Source organism: Ochotona curzoniae, unplaced genomic scaffold (genome assembly GCF_017591425.1).
Source record: "Ochotona curzoniae isolate NIBS_2020 unplaced genomic scaffold, NIBS_Ocur_1.0 contig_3622, whole genome shotgun sequence".
In the NCBI taxonomy this organism is placed as follows: Eukaryota; Metazoa; Chordata; class Mammalia; order Lagomorpha; family Ochotonidae; genus Ochotona; species Ochotona curzoniae.
In genome coordinates, this window is record NW_024465926.1 from 13,028,187 (window position 1) to 13,049,960 (window position 21,774).

General features: G+C 52.2%; 1 protein-coding gene across 1 annotated transcript in view; it reads right to left on the bottom strand.

Annotated features, from left to right (window-relative positions):
• Window positions 1-21,114, bottom strand: part of CDH1 (cadherin 1) — a 58,133-nt gene extending 37,019 nt beyond the window's left edge. Inside the window, exons 1-2 of the mRNA XM_040982048.1 lie at window positions 21,055-21,114; window positions 20,421-20,535 (exon numbers count right to left, since the gene is read on the bottom strand). Of these exons, the coding sequence (XP_040837982.1) occupies window positions 20,421-20,535; window positions 21,055-21,114 (175 nt within the window). The remainder of the gene's footprint in view (window positions 1-20,420; window positions 20,536-21,054) is intronic.
• Window positions 21,115-21,774: the final 660 nt, after the last annotated feature.

Sequence of the window (21,774 nt, forward strand, 5' to 3'; positions counted from 1 at the left end):
ATACACCAACAAGCTGCTGGCAGGGACATTAGACACAGTGTACAGGAGCTGTTAACCCAGTGGCAGGCAAGAAAATTGGCCAGGGAGGGTCTGGCACAGTAGCCTAGTAGCCAAAGTCCTTGCCTTGCATACGCTGGGATCCCATGTGAGTGCCAGTTCATATCCCAGCTGCTCTACTTCCCATCCAGCTCCCTGCTTGTGGCCAGGAAAGGCAGTGAAGGACGGCCCAAAGCCTTGGGACCCTGCATTCTTATGGGAGACCTGGAGAGGGCTTCTGGCTTCGAATCAGCTCAGTTCCGGCCATTGCAGCCACTTGGGGAGTGAGTCAGGGGATGAAAGATCTTTCCTCTCTGTCTCTCCTCTCTGTAAAGTCTTTCCAATTAAAATAAATAAATCTCTTTTAAAAATGTGTTAAGAAGAGAAAGAAAAGGAAAATTGGCCGGGATGGAGAAAGGGTGCACAGACCTCAGGAGAACTCTTGCTCTGCGGGGCCGGGCAGACAGGAGATGGCGGGCAGGAACCAACGCCCATCAACCTTCCGAAACGCCCTTTCTGGCTCAAGAGCCCCACTCGGCCGCGGCTATGTTCTCACAACACACAGAGCCTTTGTCACTTGGAAGGGAAAGGGTCCTCATTTGACGGGAGGATAGGTCAGTCACCCACACAGTGCTTCCTCAATGCAGGGACATCTCTCTGTCCTCAGAAGGGGCGAGCACCCAAATGTGATCCCAGAGCTTGCAAAGGCAGAGATTTAACCGCTGAGCCAACACTTAATGCCCTGTGCACTGTTTCTATTTGCTCACATTTGGACTTCTAAAACACAATCTTTGGGTCAGCTCTGTGGCTCAACAGGCTAATCCCCCACCTACACACACTGGCATCCGATATGGGCACGGACTTGTGTCCCAGCTGCACCACTTCCCATCCAGCTCCCTGCGTGTGGTCTGAAGATACAAAGAAAGGAAGATGGCCCAAGTCCTTCGGACCCTGCACTCGTGTGGCAGTCAGAGGAGACTCCAAGCTCCTGGCTTTGGATCGGCTTAGATCCAGCCATTGCAGCCACCCGGGGAGTGAACCAGTGGATGTAAGATCTTTCTCTCTCTTTCTCTCTGGAAATTCGCCTTGGGCCCGGCACGGTGGCGCAAGTGGTTAAGGTCCTCGCCTTGCACGCCCGGGATCCCATATGGGCGCCGGTTCTAATCCCGGCAGCCCCGCTTCACTTCCAGCTCCCTGCCTGTGGCCTGGGAAAGCAGTTGAGGACAGCCCAAAGCTTTGGGACCCTGCACCCACGTGGGAGACCCAGAAGAGGCTCCTGGCTTCGGATTGGCATAGTATCAGCCGTTGCGCTCACTTGGGGAATGAATCATCGGATGGAAGATCTTCCTCTCTGTCTCTCCTCTCTGTATATCCGCCTTTCCAATAAAAGTAATAAATAAAATAAATCCTTAAAAAAAAAAAAGGAAATTCGCCTTTCCAATAATTTTTTTTTACAAAATCTCAGGCAGGCACTGTAGCACAAGGAACTAAGCCATCACATGGAACACCTACAACCCACACAGCCTGAGTCCACTCCTCGCTCCTGATCAGCTCTGCTCCAGCTGTTATGGCCTTTTAGAGACTAAACAAGCGGATGGAAGATCAATCTTTCTCTCCTTATCTCTGTAAACCTGCCTTTGGAAAAATAGCAAATATATATATATACATAAATATAGATACAGATAATTAAAAGGAAAATTATTTCAGCTTGCATAATGTCACTATTGTTGACTACCCAGGGCACTAGAGGCAAAGGGCTGTGTCTGCTCCAGACCCGGCACGTCTCCCAGGCTTCAGCCCGGAACAGGGAGGGGCCACAGGAGCCAGTTAAGTCACCAGCCTGGCGGGATTCCAGCCGACCAATGGCACACCTGAACGGACATTCCTTACCTAATTAGGGCATAGACAACCCCTTTGCCAGCCCACATGACTAGGAGTATAAACTCCTCAATACACATCTCAGTCGCCCTTTTCGCTTCCTCCTTCCCTGCACTCTGCGCGAAGGGGGCCATGGAGCGGATTTTCCAATAAAGCTTCTGTTACAACTATGGACAACTTGCTGATTATTCCACCAGCAGGCGGGCGGCGGTCATTATCTAACAACTATCTGGAAATCACCAAGGGACGCACTCTGGCCTGTAACCTCTTAGAAGTAAAGTCTCTATTATTATATCTTGTTTGCTGTAACAGAGTACGAACGCTTATTATAACAATCATGTATAATGGAAATTTTATTAATGACACTTGTTACCAGCACTCTGCTGCCCCAGGGCCTTTGTACCTGCTGCTTGCTATAGTAGGCACACCTTGACCCAGGCACCCAGTCTCTGAAACTTCCTCCTCGTTAGGACCCATGCACACTAAGCACATCTCCATACCCTCTGTCATACCCTCCTTAGGCTCCACCTCTTCCAGCATCCTGGTTCCCTTCAGCTGAGTGTTACACGATTGTACACCATTTGCACGTCTCCCCCTTTGCAGATGAGCTCTCTGACGTGGGACTTGACAGCTACTAGTGTCGGCCTGTGTAACTGTGGGAGACGCGTGTGTGTATCAAGTTCAAATGGTCTTGCTCCACCTCAGGGCCCTGGGATGGTAGGGAGGCTGGGTATGGCTTCTCCCTTACCTTACCACCCCCCCAGGTACAGGCAGGAAGAAAGAGAATGTCAAAACAATGGTCTTACCCACTTTCCTCTAGCCCTTGACCCTTCGCACCCTAATCAAATATGCAAAAATTATCAAAAATAAAATTTATAGGATTTTTAAAAAATGATCCTGCTGTCATTACTGTTGTCATCTGTGCCCGAGTACTTTAGGGAGGCCATGATACCATGGCCTAGGAGGTGCTTTTTTCTTTAAGATTTACTTATTTGAAAGAGCGTTAGAGAGAGGGAAGGACAGAGGCAGAAAAACACCTGCTCACTCTTCTAATGGGTGCAACCGCCAGGTCTGGGCCACTCTGCAGTCAGGAGCCAGAAACCCATTCTGGTCTCCCACTGGCACACAGGAGCTGAAGTTCTCCTGTCCTCTGCTGCTGTCTCCCAAACACATTAGCAGAAAGCTGAATCAGAAGTGGAGCTTCGGGTCTGGCACGGTAGCGTACTGGCTAAATTCCTCATATGGCATTCGCTGGGGCCCAAATTGCTGTAAGTTCATATCCCACCTGCCCTACTTCCCGTCCAGCTCCCCGCTTGTGGCCTGGGAAAGCAGTTGAGGACAGCCCAAAGCCTTGGGACCCTGCACCCGCGTAGGAGACCCAGAACAACCTCCAGGCTCAGCTCCGACCACTACAGCCACTTGGGAGAGTGAACCAGTGGATGGAAGATCTTTTTGTCTCTCCTCTCTGTCAATCTGACTTTCTAAAAATAAATAAATCTTTTTTAAAAAAAATAAGTGCAGCTCCCCCTTCGTCTCCCACGTGGTACAGGGAGCAAGGCTGTGGGCCATCTTTCACTGCTTTATAAGGCCATAAGTGGGCCTGATGTGATAGCGTAGTGGTTAAAGTCCTCACCTTGCATGTGCCAGGATCCCATATGGGCACCGGCTCTAATCCCGGGAGCCCTGCTTCCCATCCAGCTCCCTACTTGAGGCCTGGGAAAGCAGTCAAGCACAGCCCAAAGCTGTGGGACTCTGCACCCATGTAGGAGACCCGGAGGAGCTCCTGACTCCTGGTTTCAATTGGCTCAGCTGCAGTCACTGAGGCCGCTTGGGGAGTGAACCATCAGACGGAAGATCTTCCTCTCTCTCTCTCCTCTTCTCTGTATCCAATAAAAACAATAAATCTTTAAAAAAAAAAAAAAAAAGGCCATAAGCAGGGAGCTGGATGGGTAGTAAAACAGCCAGGACACAAACCAGCGCTCATGTGGGATACTAGTGCTTACAGGTGGAGGATTAGCCAAATGAGCCACACACCAAAAAACTGCAAGTAGTCGCATAATAAAGGCAAACACAGGGTCAGGTGTTTTGACACCACAGTTGATACCAGTTGTGATGCCCACATCCTGTAGGGAAGCATCCGGCACAAGCTCAGGCTGCCCTCCTGTGATCCTGCCTCCTGCTAGCCACACCCTGGAAGGCAGGAGGAGATCATCCAGCACGTGTGTTCCTGTCACCCACCTTGGAGAACCCAACTGAGCTGTGCCACCCAGCCAGGCTCAGATGGCACCGAAATCTGGAGAATGAACCAGCAGATTCGATGATGATGAAAAAGGCAAATACAAAGGAGAGGCATGAGCCATTAGGAAGTGTTGCCAGATTCGCCAGAGGGCAACAACTCTCTGGGGAAACTGGATCTCCCACTAGGGCAATGACCTATGCTTCAAATTTCATGTATTTATCTATGAAACAGAAAGAACTCCCACCCCCGGGTTCACTCTCCCAGGTACCCCCACAGCAGTCAGGGCTGGGGCTGAAGCCAAGTGCCAGGTCTCCCACATGGCTGGCAGGAGCCAATCACGTGGCTCATCACTGTTGCTTCCCAGTGTTTGGATTAGCAGGAAGCTACAGTCTAGAACCTAAGGGAGGGCCTGGTGCAGTAGCCTAGCGGCTAAAGTCCTCGCCTTGCACACACCACAATCTCATATGGGGACTGGTTTTAATCCTGGTGGCCCTGCTTCCCATCCAGCTCCCTGCTTGTGGCCTGGGAAAGCAGTCAAGGACAATCCAAAGCCTTGGGACCCTGCACCCACATGGGAGACACTGAAGAGGCTCCAGGCTTCAGATTGATTCAGCTCCAGCCGTTGTGGCTGTTTGGGGAGTGAATCATCAGATGGAGATCTTTCTCTCTGTCTCTCTTCCTCTCTGTATATCTAAATTTCCAATGAAAATAAATCTTTAAAAAAAAAAGGGGGAAAAGGTGGAAAATCAAACTCAAGAATTCCAACGTGCCAAGTGGGCGTCTTCACCACCAGGCTGAACAGCCTGTGCTCAACGCAGGGAAACCTAACCACGTAAAGGATCCTGGTTCCCTCTTTATTTTACTGGAAGCTTCGAGCTAGACTGGTCATCCACTGGACATCTGGGCCCAGCAGCAACAGTTCTGCTACTCAGACCTCCCCCTATGCCTACCTGGTATCAGTATTTGCCCTCTGCCCACTCCCCTATCCCTGCTGGAGGCACGGACACACACTTTATGATCTGGGGATGCACATTTCAGCGAAGACTCAGCCAACAGAGCCAAGGAGTAACTCTGCCTTTCAAATAAATGCAAAAATCAATCCTTTTAAAAATAACAATAGCGAGGATATTCTGCGACGATCAGCAATAACTTATAGTTTTTCTTCTGACGCTCTTCTCACCCCCCTTCTTCCCCAAGGACCTCATCGAGTAGGTGCTACCAACCCCACCCTGCAAGGAGAAAAAAAGAACACGGTATGCCCTTGAACAAGATCCTGCCTCTAGTCCCGAGTGCGTGCGTGGAAGCTGAGCACCCCATGGCTCAGGTACAAACCCAGCAGTCTTGCTCTGACCCCCAAGTTCCAGGGGCTCTTCCTGCACTTCAGCCTACTCGGCTGTAAAGCAGTACTGGGTAATGCTCACCAGGTGCTGTGAGGAGGAAATGACCTCATACATGCTGAACAACCTGGAAGCCCTTTATTATCTGGCAAACACTGATAAGCCAAGAACAGGTAGAAGATTAAGAGACTAAATGAAGTCCAACTGCAACAGGGAACTTTCCCATGAGAGGAAAACACAACTTGGATAACCATAAAACATCTGAACTTCAGGATATGTCCAGAACCACATGAGACACAGAACAGACTTGAGGTCAATCACTCGGAGCAAATCTGTTCGATAACAAACACCGTCCTCAGGTCCATGACTAATCACCCTCTCTATAACTTCAGGAGTGCGTTTAGAACCAAATATTTGAAATGCTTTACACATTCACTGTGTCTGTTATCAAATTCCACAAGGATTAGCCATAAAACAATTCCCCCGCCCAAAAACACAGAAAGGCAATTCAATACCCAATGCCTAGCAAGGAAAGTCCCGGAACATTCATACTTGGCCCAACCTAAGCTGAAACTGCAGCTGCCTTATCGCCGTGTTGGATCTGTTTTCAGATCCTTGAGCTCAGCTCAAGTTTCACGCTGCTGGCTTCTCCAGGACAGCCAGCATCATGGGCTTTGCTGCACATTTTAATACCGGGCTGGGCAAGTCATAAATTAGGGAGCTGTGCTTGCAGATTCTTTAAAAAAAAAAAAAAAAACCAACAACAACAACAACAACAACAAAAAAACCTCCGTCCAAAGCCAACAGAGTGAAATTGTCCACCAGCCGAGCGGAGTGTGGCATACCCGGCTGCCCTCCCTGCCTGACAGACTGAGCAACCAGGCCTTGGACACAGCAGGTGCACTGTGACCAACCACATGAAATAATGGCCGATGATGGAGAGGGGAGGGATGCACAGATAACCAGAAGGAATGGGCCCTGAGGCTTCCTGGCTCCCTCCACCTGCCACTTTGCCGGGCCCCACGTGCCTGGCATATTTGGCTTGTTCCCAGTCTGCCTCTCCAGTTGCTGAGACTGTGCACAAGCAAGCCTCTTTAGGGGAAACGCGGAGCCCCTGAGAGAATCTGACCCAAAACACAATCACACACGTGCCACTGGCCCACGAACACTAGTGGCTTCTTAGGTCCCTTCCCCTAAGGAGGGTTCACACCCTAACAAGACCCTCCCAGAGTACTCCACCCCCAGTTTCCCCAGCTCCTCCTGGATCTCCAACTCTAGGTCTCTGAAGAAGGAGCCTCTTGGAGTTTACGCCTTCCGGTCTCTCCACTCCCTGGTCCAGGTTTGAGACCCATAGCTCTGGACCAGGCTGCCTTTAGACCCAGGGCACAGCAATTTTTAAAAATGCAGTCTTGGGCCTGGTTTCTAAGTCAGCAACTCTCAACTGGCATTTCTCAGTAACAAGGAAGGGACACAGTGCGGTAGCCTAGTGGCTGAAGCCCTCATCTTGAACGCACTGGGATATGATTTGGGTGCCAGTTCTAATCCCGGCAGCCCTGCTTCCCATCCAGCTCCCTGCCTGTGGCCTGGGAAAGCAGTGGAAGACCACCCAATGCCTTGGGATTCTGCACCCATATGGGAGACCCAGAGGAGGCTCTGGGATCCTGACTTCAGATCAGCTTAGCTCTGGCCACTGCAGTCATCTGGGGAGTGAATCAGCAGACGGAAGACCTTTCTGTCTGTCCTCTCAGTACATCTGCATTTCCAATAAAAATAAATAAATCTGTTAAATAAATAAATAAAGGTGGATAAAGGAGATTTCAGCAGCACTATAAAGATAGAATTGTTTTAAGAACTAGAGGGCTAAGTGTTAGGCAAAGCCTGGAAACAATTGCTAATTAACTTATCAGCATTTCAAAGGATGGATAAAGGTGTGTGTGTGTGTGTGTGTGTGTGTGTGTGTGTGTGTGTGTGTGTGTGCTAGGGGAGGGCTACAGCAAATATTTACTTTAGTCCCTTCACTTGCAGCAGTTAAAAGCTCTGCACAGTTCCCGGGCCTTCTCTGGGCCTTTACTCCCTCAGCAGGCCAGGTAGCTATATGACCAGTGCCCCCCTCTCTGGACCCCAATCTCTTCAACAGCAAATGGAAAGATAGTGCCTGGAAATCCCCAGTCCATGCAGCAAATGGACCTCCAGAACATTCCAGACCACCTGCTGCTTTCGCCAGAGGTTCCTTCCCCACTATTCTGCCAGGGGAAAGATGTACCCGCTTCCTTCACTGAGCCATCCCCCAGCTGGGGTCAGGATCAGCTCAATAGGTGGATTCAGGCCTGGCTGTGCTAAGAGCATTTCTAACTAAGCCATTCTGTGCAACTGATTTCTCTTCAGGAAGCAGAGTTAGGAGCAGACAACAACAACAAAACTTTCAGCTTTTTCAAGAAGCCACTACGGGAAGGATATGGGAGGAGGGGAGGCTTTTCCTAAGGAACTTCTCCGTTATTATGCACATTCCCCACCCCCCCAAAAAAAGTCACCAAAAAAGCAGACCCATCCCTGGGGATCCTGCAGCCCAAGGCTCTGCATTCCTCATCAAATCACACTATCAGCTGGGGAGAGAAGGGACAAGTATCCATCAGACAGCCAGCACCCAGTTTCTATCCTGCAGGTTGCCTGTGGGAGGGGAAGGACCAAAAGCATGAGGGAGGGGTTTGGCAGCGTCTGGCACTCCTTAGCCTCAGAACCGTTCTCCAACCACTACTGAGTGAATGAATGAAAGAACAGTGTTGCACAGTGAATGAACGAGGAATAGTGTTGCGTGTTGCACATGGGATCGGAGGGCTGGGAAGTGCTCTTGGCTGTGCTCTGGGTGCGTGCCAGGCAGGGGGTGGAGGAGGAGTTTCGAGTAAACACTGCGGTGGCTCTGAGTGGGGGAGGGCGGTAAACCTGCCACTCCGGTTCTCCGGGTTCTGGGGCTTGCCTGCAGGCCCTTACCCAGCCAGCCAGCTAGCCACTCTCCCTAGGTGACCACCAGACCAGAGGCCCAACCTATGTATCAAAGGGGTTTCCTCCTGGACAGGGCCACCTCCCCACCGCCATTCCACTTCCTGCAGAAGCTCTGTAACCTGAGTCTGTCGCCCTCCCCCCACAGCCTAGCTGACTCCCTCCCCAGCTGCATGGGAGGTCCCCACCCACCGACCTTGGCTCCTGACATCCCCCTCTGAGACAGGAGAGGCTCCCTCCTCTCCCTGCCAGCTCAGGGCCACCCAGCACCCAGCAAGCAGCCCGGCTCAGTCAGCTGCTCCAGCCCACACAGCTCTCAGCCCACCTGCGCCTTGAATATGCCCATTGTCTGGTAACTGCATGGCTTGTGACAAACACAGGGCACACAGTAGGCTCCAGACACCTGGATGAGATGGCCTGCAGGTGTCAGGGACAAGAAAGCTATCTGACCACAGGGTAAAGGAGAAAGGAAGTTCCATGTGCTAATGAACCAAACCATTCATACTTACATTTATGGAAAATTCCACCAGAAAAAAATGCAGAAGCAGCTGAGAGAAAATAGCTCCCCAGCAGCCCTGGCACAGGAGGGAACACTTTCCAGGGGTTGCATTTTCTGCTTTGGATCTTTACTCTGTCTTCACTCCAAAAGTTTACAATCTCCTCAACTGGAATTAACAGGGTGGCATTTTGGTGCAGTGGGTTTGTCATTGTGCTGGGGATGCATATGTGCCCTGTATCGAAGGAGATGCTTCCATTCCAGCTTGCTCCTTTTTATTATTTTTTTATTGGAAAGGCGGATATACAGAGAGGAGAGACAGAGAGGAAGATCTTCCATCCGATGACTCACTCCCCAAGTGAGCACAACGGCCGATACTATGCCGATCCGAAGCCAGGAGCCTCTTCCGGGTCTCCCACGCGGGTGCAGGGTCCCAAAGCTTTGGGCTGTCCTCGACTGCCTTCCCGGGCCACAGGCAGGGAGCTGGATGGGAAGCGGGGCTGCTGGGATTAGAACCGGCGCCCATATGGGATCCCGGGCGTGCAAGGCGAAGACCTTAACCACTTGCGCCACCGCGCCAGGCCCTCCAGCTTCCTCTTAATGGGCACCCTGGGAGGCAGCAGGTGATGGCCGAGTCCTTGGGTGCTGGCCACCCAGGTGGGAGGACTGAATGGATTCCCAGCTCCTGGTGTCAGCCTGGCTCAAGCCCAGGTTGATGCCACTTTCAGGGGAGAAAGCCAGCGTGACGTTCTCTCCCTTCTCCCTCTCTGCCTTTCAAATAAATAAATAAGCTTTTTTCTTTTTTAATAAAAAGGTAATTTGGGGGCCTGGCACAATAGCCTAGCGGCTAAAGTCCTCACTTTGAACATGCCAGGATCCCATATGGGCGCCAATTCTGATTCCAGCAGCCCCACTTCCCATCCAGCTCCCTGCTTGTGGCCTGGGAAAGCAGTCAAGGACAGCCCAAAGCCTTGGGACCCTGCACCTGCATAGAAAACCTGGAGGAAGTTCCTGGATCCTGGCTTTGGATCAGCACAGCATCAGCTGTTGTGCTCACTTGGGGAATGAAACATGGGATGGAAGATCTTCCTCTCTGTCTCTCCTCTCTGTATATCCGCCTTTCCAATAAAAATAAAATAGAATAAATCTTAAAAAAAAGAGTGTTGGGGCTGGCGTTCAGCAGATTTGGGTCCCAGGGGTTTCGCTTCTGCTAACACTCCTGGGAAGGCTGTGAGTGATGGCTGCAATGCTTGGACCCTGGCCACCCATACGGAAGACCTGAATAGAGGTCTGGGCTCCTGTCTTCATCCTGGTCCTGCCCTGGCCAATGCAGTCATTTGGGTAAAAACACCTTTATGTACTGAAGGTGAAATAAACGCTGAAAAGCCAAGTCACAACCTTGACATCACTCTGTTGAAACCTCACACCTGGTAAGTGACATTGACTTTCGTTCAGGGAACAACCTCCCCGGTTATTTAATTTCCAACATCTCCAATAGCTCAGGTGAGAGGATTCACAGAGAGAGAACAAGAAATGGAAACTAAATTCCAAAAGCCAAAGAAAATCAGCACAGTTTACATGAAGTTTCTTTCACAATCAGGGACTCAAATAGAAGCTCTCAGCACCCATAAAAGGCAGAGAAGACTGCTTTCTAGGTGCAGGCTTGAGACAGAGCACAAGGCACAGGAAATACACCCCCTAAGTTGTATGTTCTCCAGAAACTTTCGGTCAAGATCACAAGCCCAGGAATCGGGGTGACAGCAGCAGTTGAGCCCAGTCATTGCTCCCCAACTCCTAAGCTGGAAACTAAACAGGGAAGATTTGGGTCCAAGGGCTCACTGTGGCCTGGTGAGTAAAATCCGGCACCTGCCGGTCTGTTTCTATGAAAAGGTGATGTCATGCAGCTGACTCAACCACTGAAACACAAAAGCTCACCAGCAGAGGCCTTCGCAGGGTGGTGACTCAGGGCCTGCCACACCTGCCAACAGTGCCCAGGCCAGCCGGGTACCTGTGCTGCGGCTGACTCAGGCTGACGTTCTCTGATAGTAAAAGCCACAGCTTTTCCACATTCAAGCTGGGTATCTAGCTGGCTTTCCAAACACTCCCACACCAGGATGCTGAGGAATGCGCAGGGGAAAGAGCCTGCTCTTAGAAAATGCTGGCAGTGAGGAAGTCCCAGACAGGTCCTGAGGTACTGGGTGGGGCCCCTGTGCCCCAGGAGGGAATCTGCCCCAGAGAGCAGGAGAGGGGACTTGGGAAGGGCACCAAGCTCTAGGGGCTTGGTGGAGAGGCAGACACTGACCCCTGCGGTATTTCTGATGTCACTAACTCGGCCATGAAGGACAGGCAAGCCTGTTTACCTACAGTGACAGCCCAGGTCTGACCCTCACTGCACAGCCCCACACAGGGCATCACCCACGTAAACCTCTCCCTGCTAGAACCCCAGACCCTTCCACCCCGGCATATGTCCCTCCCATCTCCTTTTTTTCATTTATCTGTGCTTTGGGCTTAAATTTTTTAAATTATTTTCCATGATACAGTTTTATAAATATAGGGATTCACCCTTTTCCCTCCCACTGCTCCTTCCCCATTTTCCCATCATTTTCTCCCATATTATCATGCCGGCATAGTCCTTTAGTAACACTTACAATACATTCTGCTGTTTACTTAAGTACATCATGGAATGGTAAATATAGACAAAAGACAGAAAATACAATATTACACTGTCAAGATATATTAAACTGTTTCACTGGGAGTCCTCCTTCTATCTGGGAATGGAGGTGCCTACTGCTAGTCTCCAGTATACAGTTCCTCTACAAGAATATATATATATATATATATATATATATATAGTTGTTCACTTATATATAGTTACTTCTGCATTTTGCATGAATGTTGTTGCCTTGTATTGGAGAGAACATATGATATTTGTCCTATTACCTTTTTAAAGATTTATTTATTTGAAAAGCAGAATGACAGAGAGAAGGCAAGACTGATATTCCATCCACTGGTTTACTACCTAAATGACTGCAATGGTCAGGCCTGGGCTAGGCTGAAGCAGGAGCCTAGGTCCTGGCGCTCCCACCGCAGGAGTCCAAGCACTTGGGACATTTTCCACCGCTTCCCAGGCACCTTAGCAAGGAGCAGGATTGAGTGTGGAACAGTTAAAACTGGAACTGGCATTGCAATGCCCCGGGGTGCACAGGAGATGGGCATGAATCACTACGATATTTCCTGATTGGAAGGGAGGCTTCATGAGAGCAGGGATGCTGTCTGTCCCCTCCTAAATCCCCAAGGCCTCCCATGGTCCTGGACAGGTACTCAACATCAATGCCTAGACAGGCCTCTGCAAGACTTCCTCTGAGACAGGCAGCAAAGTCAGTGACTGCTCTCACCCGGCTGGACAGACTACCTTGTCTGCTACTTTGCCTGCCCAGCTGCCACCAGCAACTGGTCCTCCCACTTCCTGACTCCAACACCCGCTCTGCCCACAGCTGATACTTTTCATGGGGCTGATATGAGGATCAAAGGAGTCAGCCTATGATGATAGTGTGACACAGCCCAATACACTATCGTAAGCAAGTATGACAGCAACTATTTTTTCAGTTGAGTTTGTACCAAATTAGCTGTTGTTTATCTGGAATTCAAATGTTAACTGAACACTCTGTTTTTATTTGCTAACTGTGTCAACCTTTCACATTCCGTATCATCTGGAAGTCATGGTGATGCCTTACTTATATAAAAATCTAGAAGAGGGTCCAGCTTGTGATGCAGCATGTCAAGTCACTGCCCACGACACTGGCATCTTGCATGGATGCTGGTTTGCGTCCCGGCTGCTCCACTTCCCACACTTGATCTTGGCCCAAAGGCAAGGGAAATGATCCACCTCCAACCCATGTCCCTGCTAGTGTGCCTGGAAAAGCAGCAAAATATGACTTGCTCCAGTCCCTGAATCCACATGGGAGACCTAAATAAAGCTCCCAGTGGATAGGAGCTCTATCTTTCATTCTGTTCTCTCCCTCTCTAAAGCTCTATCCTCCAAATAAATAAATACATCTAAAAAAAAAGAATCAGAAGACCTTGCACTGCTGGACTCTTTTGATGAATACTGACCAGATGGATTCTGGACCTGAGAGATGCTTATCTTGGCTGAAATCTGATTCTATGAGCCTTCCATTTCTGCCTCTGTGGCTGCTGTATGTCTCAGCGAACTCCTCCCAGGCCCCACGGTATTGCCAAGAACAGGAAGAATGGACACTGGGTCTTAAACAATTCATGGGCTGGAGGTTTCCCGGAGGTGCCAGGTGGGAGGTGTTGGGTGTATCTGGGAGCCTTGCTCAAGGAAGGTGTGACCCAGACAATGGGAAACCAAGCAGATGGCCCTGCCAGGCTCAGGTGGCCGCTTAGATTCTGATCGGGTGCTTCCTTACACCCAGAAGTGTGGGAAGAAACAGCTCCTCTGACCTCTGCAGTCTGCCCTGCAAGCTGCTTTGTGACAAGACAATGAGGTCGAGTTACAGCGGGGTACATAGGCCTAGAGGAACATGGACACCCTGCAGCAACAAAGCCCTGAGAACACCTCCTCCTCTCCTGGTGCCTCCTGTGGCTCAGACACTAAAAGCCTATCACAACAATGAAAATACTCTCTAAATGCAGTCAGGACACCCGTATACATTCTGGAACTGCTCATTCATTCAGGCACTCATCAGGCACCATTCCAGCAGCAAAACTCACGCAACCCAGAAGTAAAACAAGCTAAACCTTGTGCTCCCCCGCACCCGCCCGAGGCCTCTGTTCCAGAAGCAAAGTCAAGCAGGGGAAGGATAATGCAGGGGGAGGTACATGGCTCAACTGGATAATTCTCCATCTTTTGTGGGATTTGAGACCAAGCTACTCCACTACCAAACCAGATCCCTGCTTATGGCCTGGAAGAATAGTGGAGAATGGCCCAAAGCCTTGGGACCCTGCACCTGCATGGGAGACCCAGAAGCTGTTCCTGGCTCCCAGCTTCGAATCAACTCAGCTACACAACATTGTGGCCACTTGGAAAGTGAAAAAGTGGAGGGAGGATCTTTCTCTGTAAAAATCTGCCTTTCCAGGCTTAGCGCAGTAGCATAGCGGCTAAAGTCCTCACCTTGCATGCACCAAGATCCCATATGGATGCCAGTTCTAATCCCAGCTGCTCCACTTCCCATCCAGCTCCCTGCTTGTGGCCTGGGAAAATAGTCAAGGATGGTCCAAACCCTTGGACCCTGCACCCAATTAGGAGACCTGGAAGAAGGTTTTGGTTCCTGACTTTGGATCAGCTCAACTCTAACCGTTGCGGCCACTTGGGAAGTGAGCCAGCGGACAGAAGATTTCTCTGTCTCTCCTTCTCTCTGCACATCTGCCTTTCCAATGAAAATAAATAAATATTTAAAAAATAAAAAAGCTCCCTCAGAAGCAGGCTGGGAAAGCGTGGGCATGGAGGTGTGTGGGGTGACTGAGTGCCTGGTTCCCACAGAGACCCAGCTTCCTGTGAGGTTATGGGTGACACCTCATGGCCCTCAGTCCCTGCCAACCCTGGGAAGAGACCTGGACTGAGTTCTATGTTCCTGGCTCAAGTCCAGAAGGTAGCCAAGCTTCAGTGGGTAAACTCGCAGATTGGAGATCTGCCTCTGTCTATACCTTTCAAATACGATGAAAATAAGCTTACTGGAAAAAAAAAAAAAGCCTTACAACGGGGGTCACATTTGCCCAAAGACTGTTCTGTAGCACAGGCGGGTATAAAAACCAGGACAAGGCTCCTGGGGCACAAAGGGGCCCAGGTTGTCCCAGTCACAGCCAGGAGGCCAGGTACTGGGACCAAGCAGAGAGACAAGTGGGAAGAGGTGAGGTCCCGCAGTCTGAGGCAGCAGCAGATCAGAGGCTGTGGAAGCTACACAAATGGCTCTGATTCTGTGTGAAGTGGGGAAGTGTGAGCGATGTGAGGCAGGAGTAACATTTTTCTAATTTAACACCCATCACCCTAACTGCTGGGTGGAGAAAAAGACTGTGTTGGGGGAGCAGCTGGGGGAGGCAGGGGGACAAGACACTTGGAGACTTCTCTCCTGGGGAAGTCTGAGTTACAAACCACAGAAACAGGTGGCCCTCTTGGCCTTGAACTTGCCCAGGGAAAATCAATCCGCATAGCTTTCTGTTGGCTGCAAGTGCTCTTCAATTACAAAGTAAGCTAATTATTACCTAGGGTGTGTGCCCAATTATCCCACGGGGCCCTCTGCTCCTGGGGATGGGAGTCAGCCCTTGCAGGCAGGCCCCACTCTATCCCAGTGCTAGTAACGAGGAAACTTCTAGGGCAGCAAGCCTCCCTCCTCCTTGGCAGAGGGTCCCTGCCTGCAGGGAGCACTCCTCAGGAACACCCCTTATCCCTTAGTCGGACACCAAGAGGATTTTCTGGGACAGACAAGAAGGAAGGGCTAGCCAGTTCAGCTGGTACTTCTCCGGAAGTGAAAAATCTAAGGGGAATCAGGCTGAAAATGGCCCACACAAGAGACTCATCAAACAGAGGCTGAGATCCAGCACCACAATTACAGCAGGGGCTGGGGATCCTTAATCTGGAGCAGAGAAGTGGTGCACCAGCTCCTTCTCTGGACCCCTACCCCTACTTCTCTCCCCTCATCCCTCCATTTTGCACCCAGAGCTCTCCTTCACAGCCTTATTCCTCCCTGATACAGGGTGTTCTTAAGTTCCTGGTCCCACATCTTGGCTGGCACCTGGCATTTACTCATCAAACATTTGTGGCCCCGGATCCAGGAGTGTACAGGGACAGAAACAAACAGGTGGGCTCCTGGGTGAACGTGCATTTGGGGAGCATCCCAGGTCCCGCCTGGGCTGGGTCAGAGCACCACTGGCCGACAAACACCCTAAAGCACATGTGCCATGGAATGCTTCCCGAAACCAGCAGAGGCTGCTCTGGCTGAGGTCACCTTGGCTCCTTCCTCCACACCCAGCTAGCCGTTCCTTCCCCACTCCTCCCACCCCTTCCTAGCCTACCAGAACCCACTCTGAGTACCCTGCACAGTGGCACGCAGAGAGATCACCAGAGCATTTGCTTTTCTCATAAAGGCACCCTGGACCACTCACTGTTTGTCAGGCAGTGTTTGCCTAACACAGAAGCAGGCTGGGCTAACAAACCGGTCTGGCTGGTTTATGGGGCAGCAGGGGGCCCAGGGAGACTTTGGAACCTCTGGCAAAGCACTGCGGGCCCTGATGTTTACTTTGCCCTGAGCACCTCACTCTGCTGGAGGAGGCAGGTGCAACTCTCACTCAGGGTACAGACAGGCACCAGGGACACCTGCCCTTGGCATGACCAAGGGCATCCCTATCTCCTGTCCTACACTGACAGAAAATCCAAAAAAGACCTTCCGAATCTGCAGACCACAGGACCCTGGCAGGGAAGAGCAGGGTTGGAAGCGGACAAGGAAGGGGTGGCGCGGCAACTCAGAGTCGCAAGGGCCAGTCCATAGCAACAAACCTGAGCTGGGTTAAAAGAGAAACTGACCAGAGCAAAAAAAAAAAAAAAAAAAAACACAGCCAGAGACCCTGAGAGAAGCCACCTCAAATTTCCTTTTTAATTCCAAGATGAACACTTAAAGATGACTGACTGCCCGTCCAATTCCCGATGCAGGCTCTAAGGTCGCCCAGCTCCCTCCTTGCCCCCACAGCTTTCAGGAGGGAAAGCTCAGTTCTGGGATCCCCAAGGACACATTCAGAGCCAAGGTTCAATTTCAAGAGTGGCTGGCCGGGCAACCACCGTATCAGAAAGTTCCAACAAATTCTTTCTGCCCTTTTGCAATCAGCCTCCGGGTCTGTTCAGTGCAAGGCCACAGGGAGTGTGGGAGGACAAAAAAGGCACATACTCACTCATGCATTCATTCACTGGCTCCAAATAACACACCAGTGCCCACTCACTGTTCTCTGGGAAATAGGAGCCATGTTCCTCTCCACTCAGGCTTACCTTCCATTCATGACAGCTTTCTCCCCACTTGCTGACTCAAGGAACAAACGGAGCTTTTTAAATTCTCGCAACAAACCTGTGCATTAGTGCCATGTCAGATGGGGAAAATGAGGCTCACAAAAGTAAAGCGAACTACTCAGAACTGGTAGCTAGAACAGGGATTTTTGGTTTCTTTTTTGTTTGTTTGTTTGTTTGTTTTAAATATACTTGATCCTGGGCCTGGCAGCGTGGCCTAGCGGCTAAGTCCTTGCCTTGAACGCGCCGGGATCCCATATGGGCACCAGTTCTAATCCCGGCAGAACAACTTCCCATCCAGCTCCTACTTGCGGCCTGGGAAAGCAGTCAAAGACAGCCCAAAGCTTTGGGATCCTGCACCCGTGTGGGAGATCTGGAAGAAGCTCCTAGCTCCTGGCTTTGGATTGGCTCAGCACCAGCTGTTGCGGCCGCTACAGGAGTGAACCATCAAACAGAAGGAAGATCTTCCTCTCTCATCTTTTCTCTCTCTAAATATCTGCCTTTCCAATAAAAATAAATAAATCTTTAAAAAAAAGAAAAGAAAACCAGTAGAGAGGCCAGGTCTGGGACGTGTGACACATGCCTCTTGGAGATGTTAGGGTTTTGGCAGCTCTTGGAAGATGGGCGAGCCAATGGCTGCAGTGGTGCCTTATCTGGGGCTCTGCTGGGGAGGGAATGTGTAACAGACGCCACAGCGAGCCTCGCCCAGTGAAGAGCCCGGGAGAGCACACAGGGATTTCCAACACCACCTGGCAGAGGAAGACAAGGCCAGCAGGCCCCAAGGGGATGGCACGGCCAACCTTCCTTAAATGGCCTTGCTGGGCCTGGGGCTTGGCACGGGCTCCTCTTGAGACACAAAGGCAAGAGGAGGCGAGAAGACAGCCCACGAATTGGTCTCTTTTCCCAGTAAGCTCTGTGTCCACCCTGGGCCCAGATTTGAGTGAACGTGCAGGTGATTTTGAGGCATCCGTGGGTGGGGGCATGGGGAGCTGGGGACGGGAAGTGATCCCAGAACAGGTCTTCCTATTTGCTTTCCTAACACCCAGTTTAACTTCAGGGCCCGCGTGCCATGCACACCACCATTCAGCGAAATGGGTGTGTGGGGTTAGGCCACATAGGTGGGTGCCAAGGCCAGGCTATGGAAGAGATCAAGGTGGGAGAGTATCCCTTAGAAAGCCTACCTGCCTGTCCTACTTTCCTCCCCAACCATGGAACTGTGTGCCCTAAGCAAATACTCCTGCAACCCCAAATGATTTACCAGCCCAGGTTTGGGTGAAGAAAATGCAAAATAGTCAGCAACTCTAATGAGCTGACAGCTGAATTTTTGGGATAATATTTTCCCGTTCAGGAATTGGACAGAAACCACTGAAATAAAAGGTAGGGACTTGGGGCGCCCATCACCTCACAGGGTCTGGGTTGATCCTAGCCAAACTCACTCAAGTCCCCTGGGCTCAGCCAACACCCTATTCGTGCCACACTACAGCTTCCTGTGAGAAAAGGGTTCCAAGTTCCCCACTTTCAGATTCCCCACAAAGCCAGTGACTAAGCCTGGTGCCCACACTACCCAGAGAAGCCCCTTCTGAAACCCCAGCTCCCTGCTTCACACCTCCAAGCCAGTCCCTAAGGTCCTACATATGTCCATCCATGCTCTGATGGACACCTCTGTCTGGGGGGTGACAGCACCCCAGACGGGTAAAAGGAGACCCCCTCCAGTACAAAAAGACTGTAAAGAAGTGAGAAAGAAGACAGGAAATCTCTTGAGTGGGAGCTGCATTAGCGACATAAAGGGAACTGCAACCAACCGCACAAGAAGCTTGTGCAAGTCTGGTGTCTGCCCTATCGCCACCCATCACCTGCAGCACCAGCTTCCCTCAGGATCCCACTCCAGCTGGTGCATCCCAAACGTTCCTAACGATCCCCCCAAGTTCTGGTGCTTGGCTCCTTAAGACGCCCTAACAGTAACCTGTAACCTGGCCCAATGTGGGTGGCAGGGACCCAGGGGACTTGATCCGTCAAAGTTGGGAGTACAGGCAGGACTTGACCCCAGTCACATCGTGATACCGGATGCAGGTGCACCATGCACCAGGCCAGTGTTATCACCAGCAGGCCAAACTCCCAACTGCCCTCAATCTGCCCGCCCCTCCCCTCTTTAAAACAAAGGGGAAAGAGGAAGACAGGACCAGGCATAGCTCCTTCACACATGACTAAACTGCTTACGCCTCAGTTTCCCTACTTGTAAAACAGCAATAATCAATGGCACCCCTCTAACAAAGGGGTTCGTGAGCATCAAGGGTTGTAAAAGACGTGAAGCACGTGAGACCCGCGCTGAGGTGAATTACAGGCACTGCTATTCATCATCATCATTGACATGCCAACATTGGCCAGACACAGAAAGGGAGGAAAGTCAGATGAACCCAGCCTGGGTGTGCTAGTGCATACAACCAAAGTGAGTGCACCAAAAAGGGGGCACCAAGACACGTTGACTCCACCACGCTGTCGAGAGGCGGGACACCTGCTCTGCTAAAACATCCATCCATCCATGCTGCCAGCTAACCTGGGCATAAGGTCAAGACCCAGGCTGAGAACTGAGGGGCCCCAACACCACCAGCTCCACGGCCCTGCTTTCCCAAGTTCAGAAGCCTCAGGTCTCAAACACACCGAAGCCTCTGTTGTAACATCCTCTGACGCTGTTCTAAATGGATGGTTGTAAGGCCACAGCCTAGAGGTAAGAACGCAGGGGAGGTCTTTTTCCCAGGGGAGATGACTGCTCTTTTAAAAAACGCCACAGTCAGGACACTTGCCTAATCACCTGGAGTGAGGAGGAAGGACCCAGTGGGTTGATGTCAAGCAAGCACCTGGGAATTGACAAACCCACGGGAGCACCTGCACCCTCCCTCTTCTCCCTCCCCCCCAGGAGCAGGGAAGGGGAGGGAGCAAAGCACATTCTAGATGAACACCGAGATAAGGCCCAGGTCCATGGGGCGTTTGCATGTGTTTTCATTGAGTCATGAGGAAATAGAAGCTCCACTGAAATGTCCTTATCTCTGTGAACCAAGTCCCAGTCCTGGGAACAGAGTGGGCTCCTCAGGCACCCCACAAAGGATGGCTCAAGGGACATAGGGCTCAGGGCCCAGTTCCAAATCCTGCTCCCAAAGGCATGCTCCGGGCCTCAGCTTGCCTGTCTGTGAGCTGCCGGGAATATTCCCACCAGGTGGGATTCCGCGATCTGCGGGATGGATAAATACACCTTACAGCTGCCGCTGGAGAAACACCGAGTACCCCCAACCTGCCCCGACTTTCCCATCCCAGCACATTCCAAGGCAGCAGCGGTGGCAGCGGGGCCCCGCGCCCAATGCGACAGGGGCGTGGGAGTGCCACGTCCCAAGCCCTTCCCCGCCGCGCCCAGGCCTCGTGCGGCGCCCTCACCTCTGCCCAGGACGCGGCCTCGCTCCAAGTGCCGCCGGGGCACGGTGAACACGTAGTTCTCGGAGCCAAAGCCGGGGTGGCACGGCTCAGGCTCCTGGCACAGCCGCGGGGAGACCTGCACGGGCGAAAAGGCACGAAGCTGGGGTTATCTGGTGGGGGTGAGGGGTGAGAGGTGAGGGGCTCCCTCCCGCCCACACCGAAACTGCCCGCCCCGACTCGCGTCGACGTCATCTCCCACCCCGAAACTCTCGGCAGGGGGGAGGGGGCACCTCGTTCCTGTGGCTCCCTCCCGGCCTTCTCTTTATCCGGCAGGTGCCTTTACCTGCAACGACGTCGACTCTTCCCTCACCTGAGGGCGTCGTCCCTAAGGCTGCCGGCCCCACCTTCCCTCGCACCCGGGCTCCCCTTTCCCATATCCCGGCCCTCAGCCCGCTCCGACCTGGCGCGGGCGACAAGGCGCGCCCCCCCAAGCTGGGTCTTGGCCGGAGGCAGCCGGCAAGCCATTGCGCATCCCAGCCCCCTCCCGCTCCGGAGCGCCGCGCCGCTTCCAGGCCGTTTCTGCACTTGGGATCCAAAACTTTGTGGGGAGGACAACGCGAGAGGGAACCGGGCGTGGGGCGGAAACCCGAAGTACCTGCATTAGCAGCAAAAGCAGCAGCAGCAGCCCGGGGAGGCTGCGGCGCAGAGGGCCCATGGCGCGCTGCCGGGGGCCAAGCGAAGGCGAGGACCGGGAGCGCTCGGCTTGGCTCGGCTCGGGCCGGGCGGCTCGGGTTGCGCTGGGTTGGGCCGGGTGACGGACGGGAGCGACTTCTGCGAACTACTAGGTGCTCCGCGGCTCCGAAGCCTCTGATCCGGGCAGCTCCGCAGCCGCCAGGTGAGCCCCAACGCTCCGCCCTCGGCACCACTGATTGGCTGAGGATGCACCTGTCGGCCGCAACCAATGAGCGGCGCGGCGCGGCCCCCGCATCTTCCACGGGGCGGAGCGGTCAGCCACGCCCCAGGCCCGGGTTCGTCTCCCCGGCCCGCTCCGACAGGTCCGGGACCCCTTCCCGGTAACGAGTCGGTCACAGACCCGGCAGGCTGTGTGACACGCAGGCTCTGCTCTTTTGATTCCACCGCCCCTGCTAATGTAGCCCCGGGCGCGGTGCCGGCGCTGGTGCCAGTGATTAAATGTGGTTGATTCCTAGGACTTTGGGGGAATTTGGGGAGTGAACCAATAGCCGGATGGAAGCGCTCTCTCGCGCGCGCTATTTCTCGGAAAAGAAACCAGGATGCGAGGACTATGGACCCGGTGCGGTAGCCTAGTGGCTAAAGTCATTGCCTTGCACACGCCGGGATTGCATTTGGGCAGTTC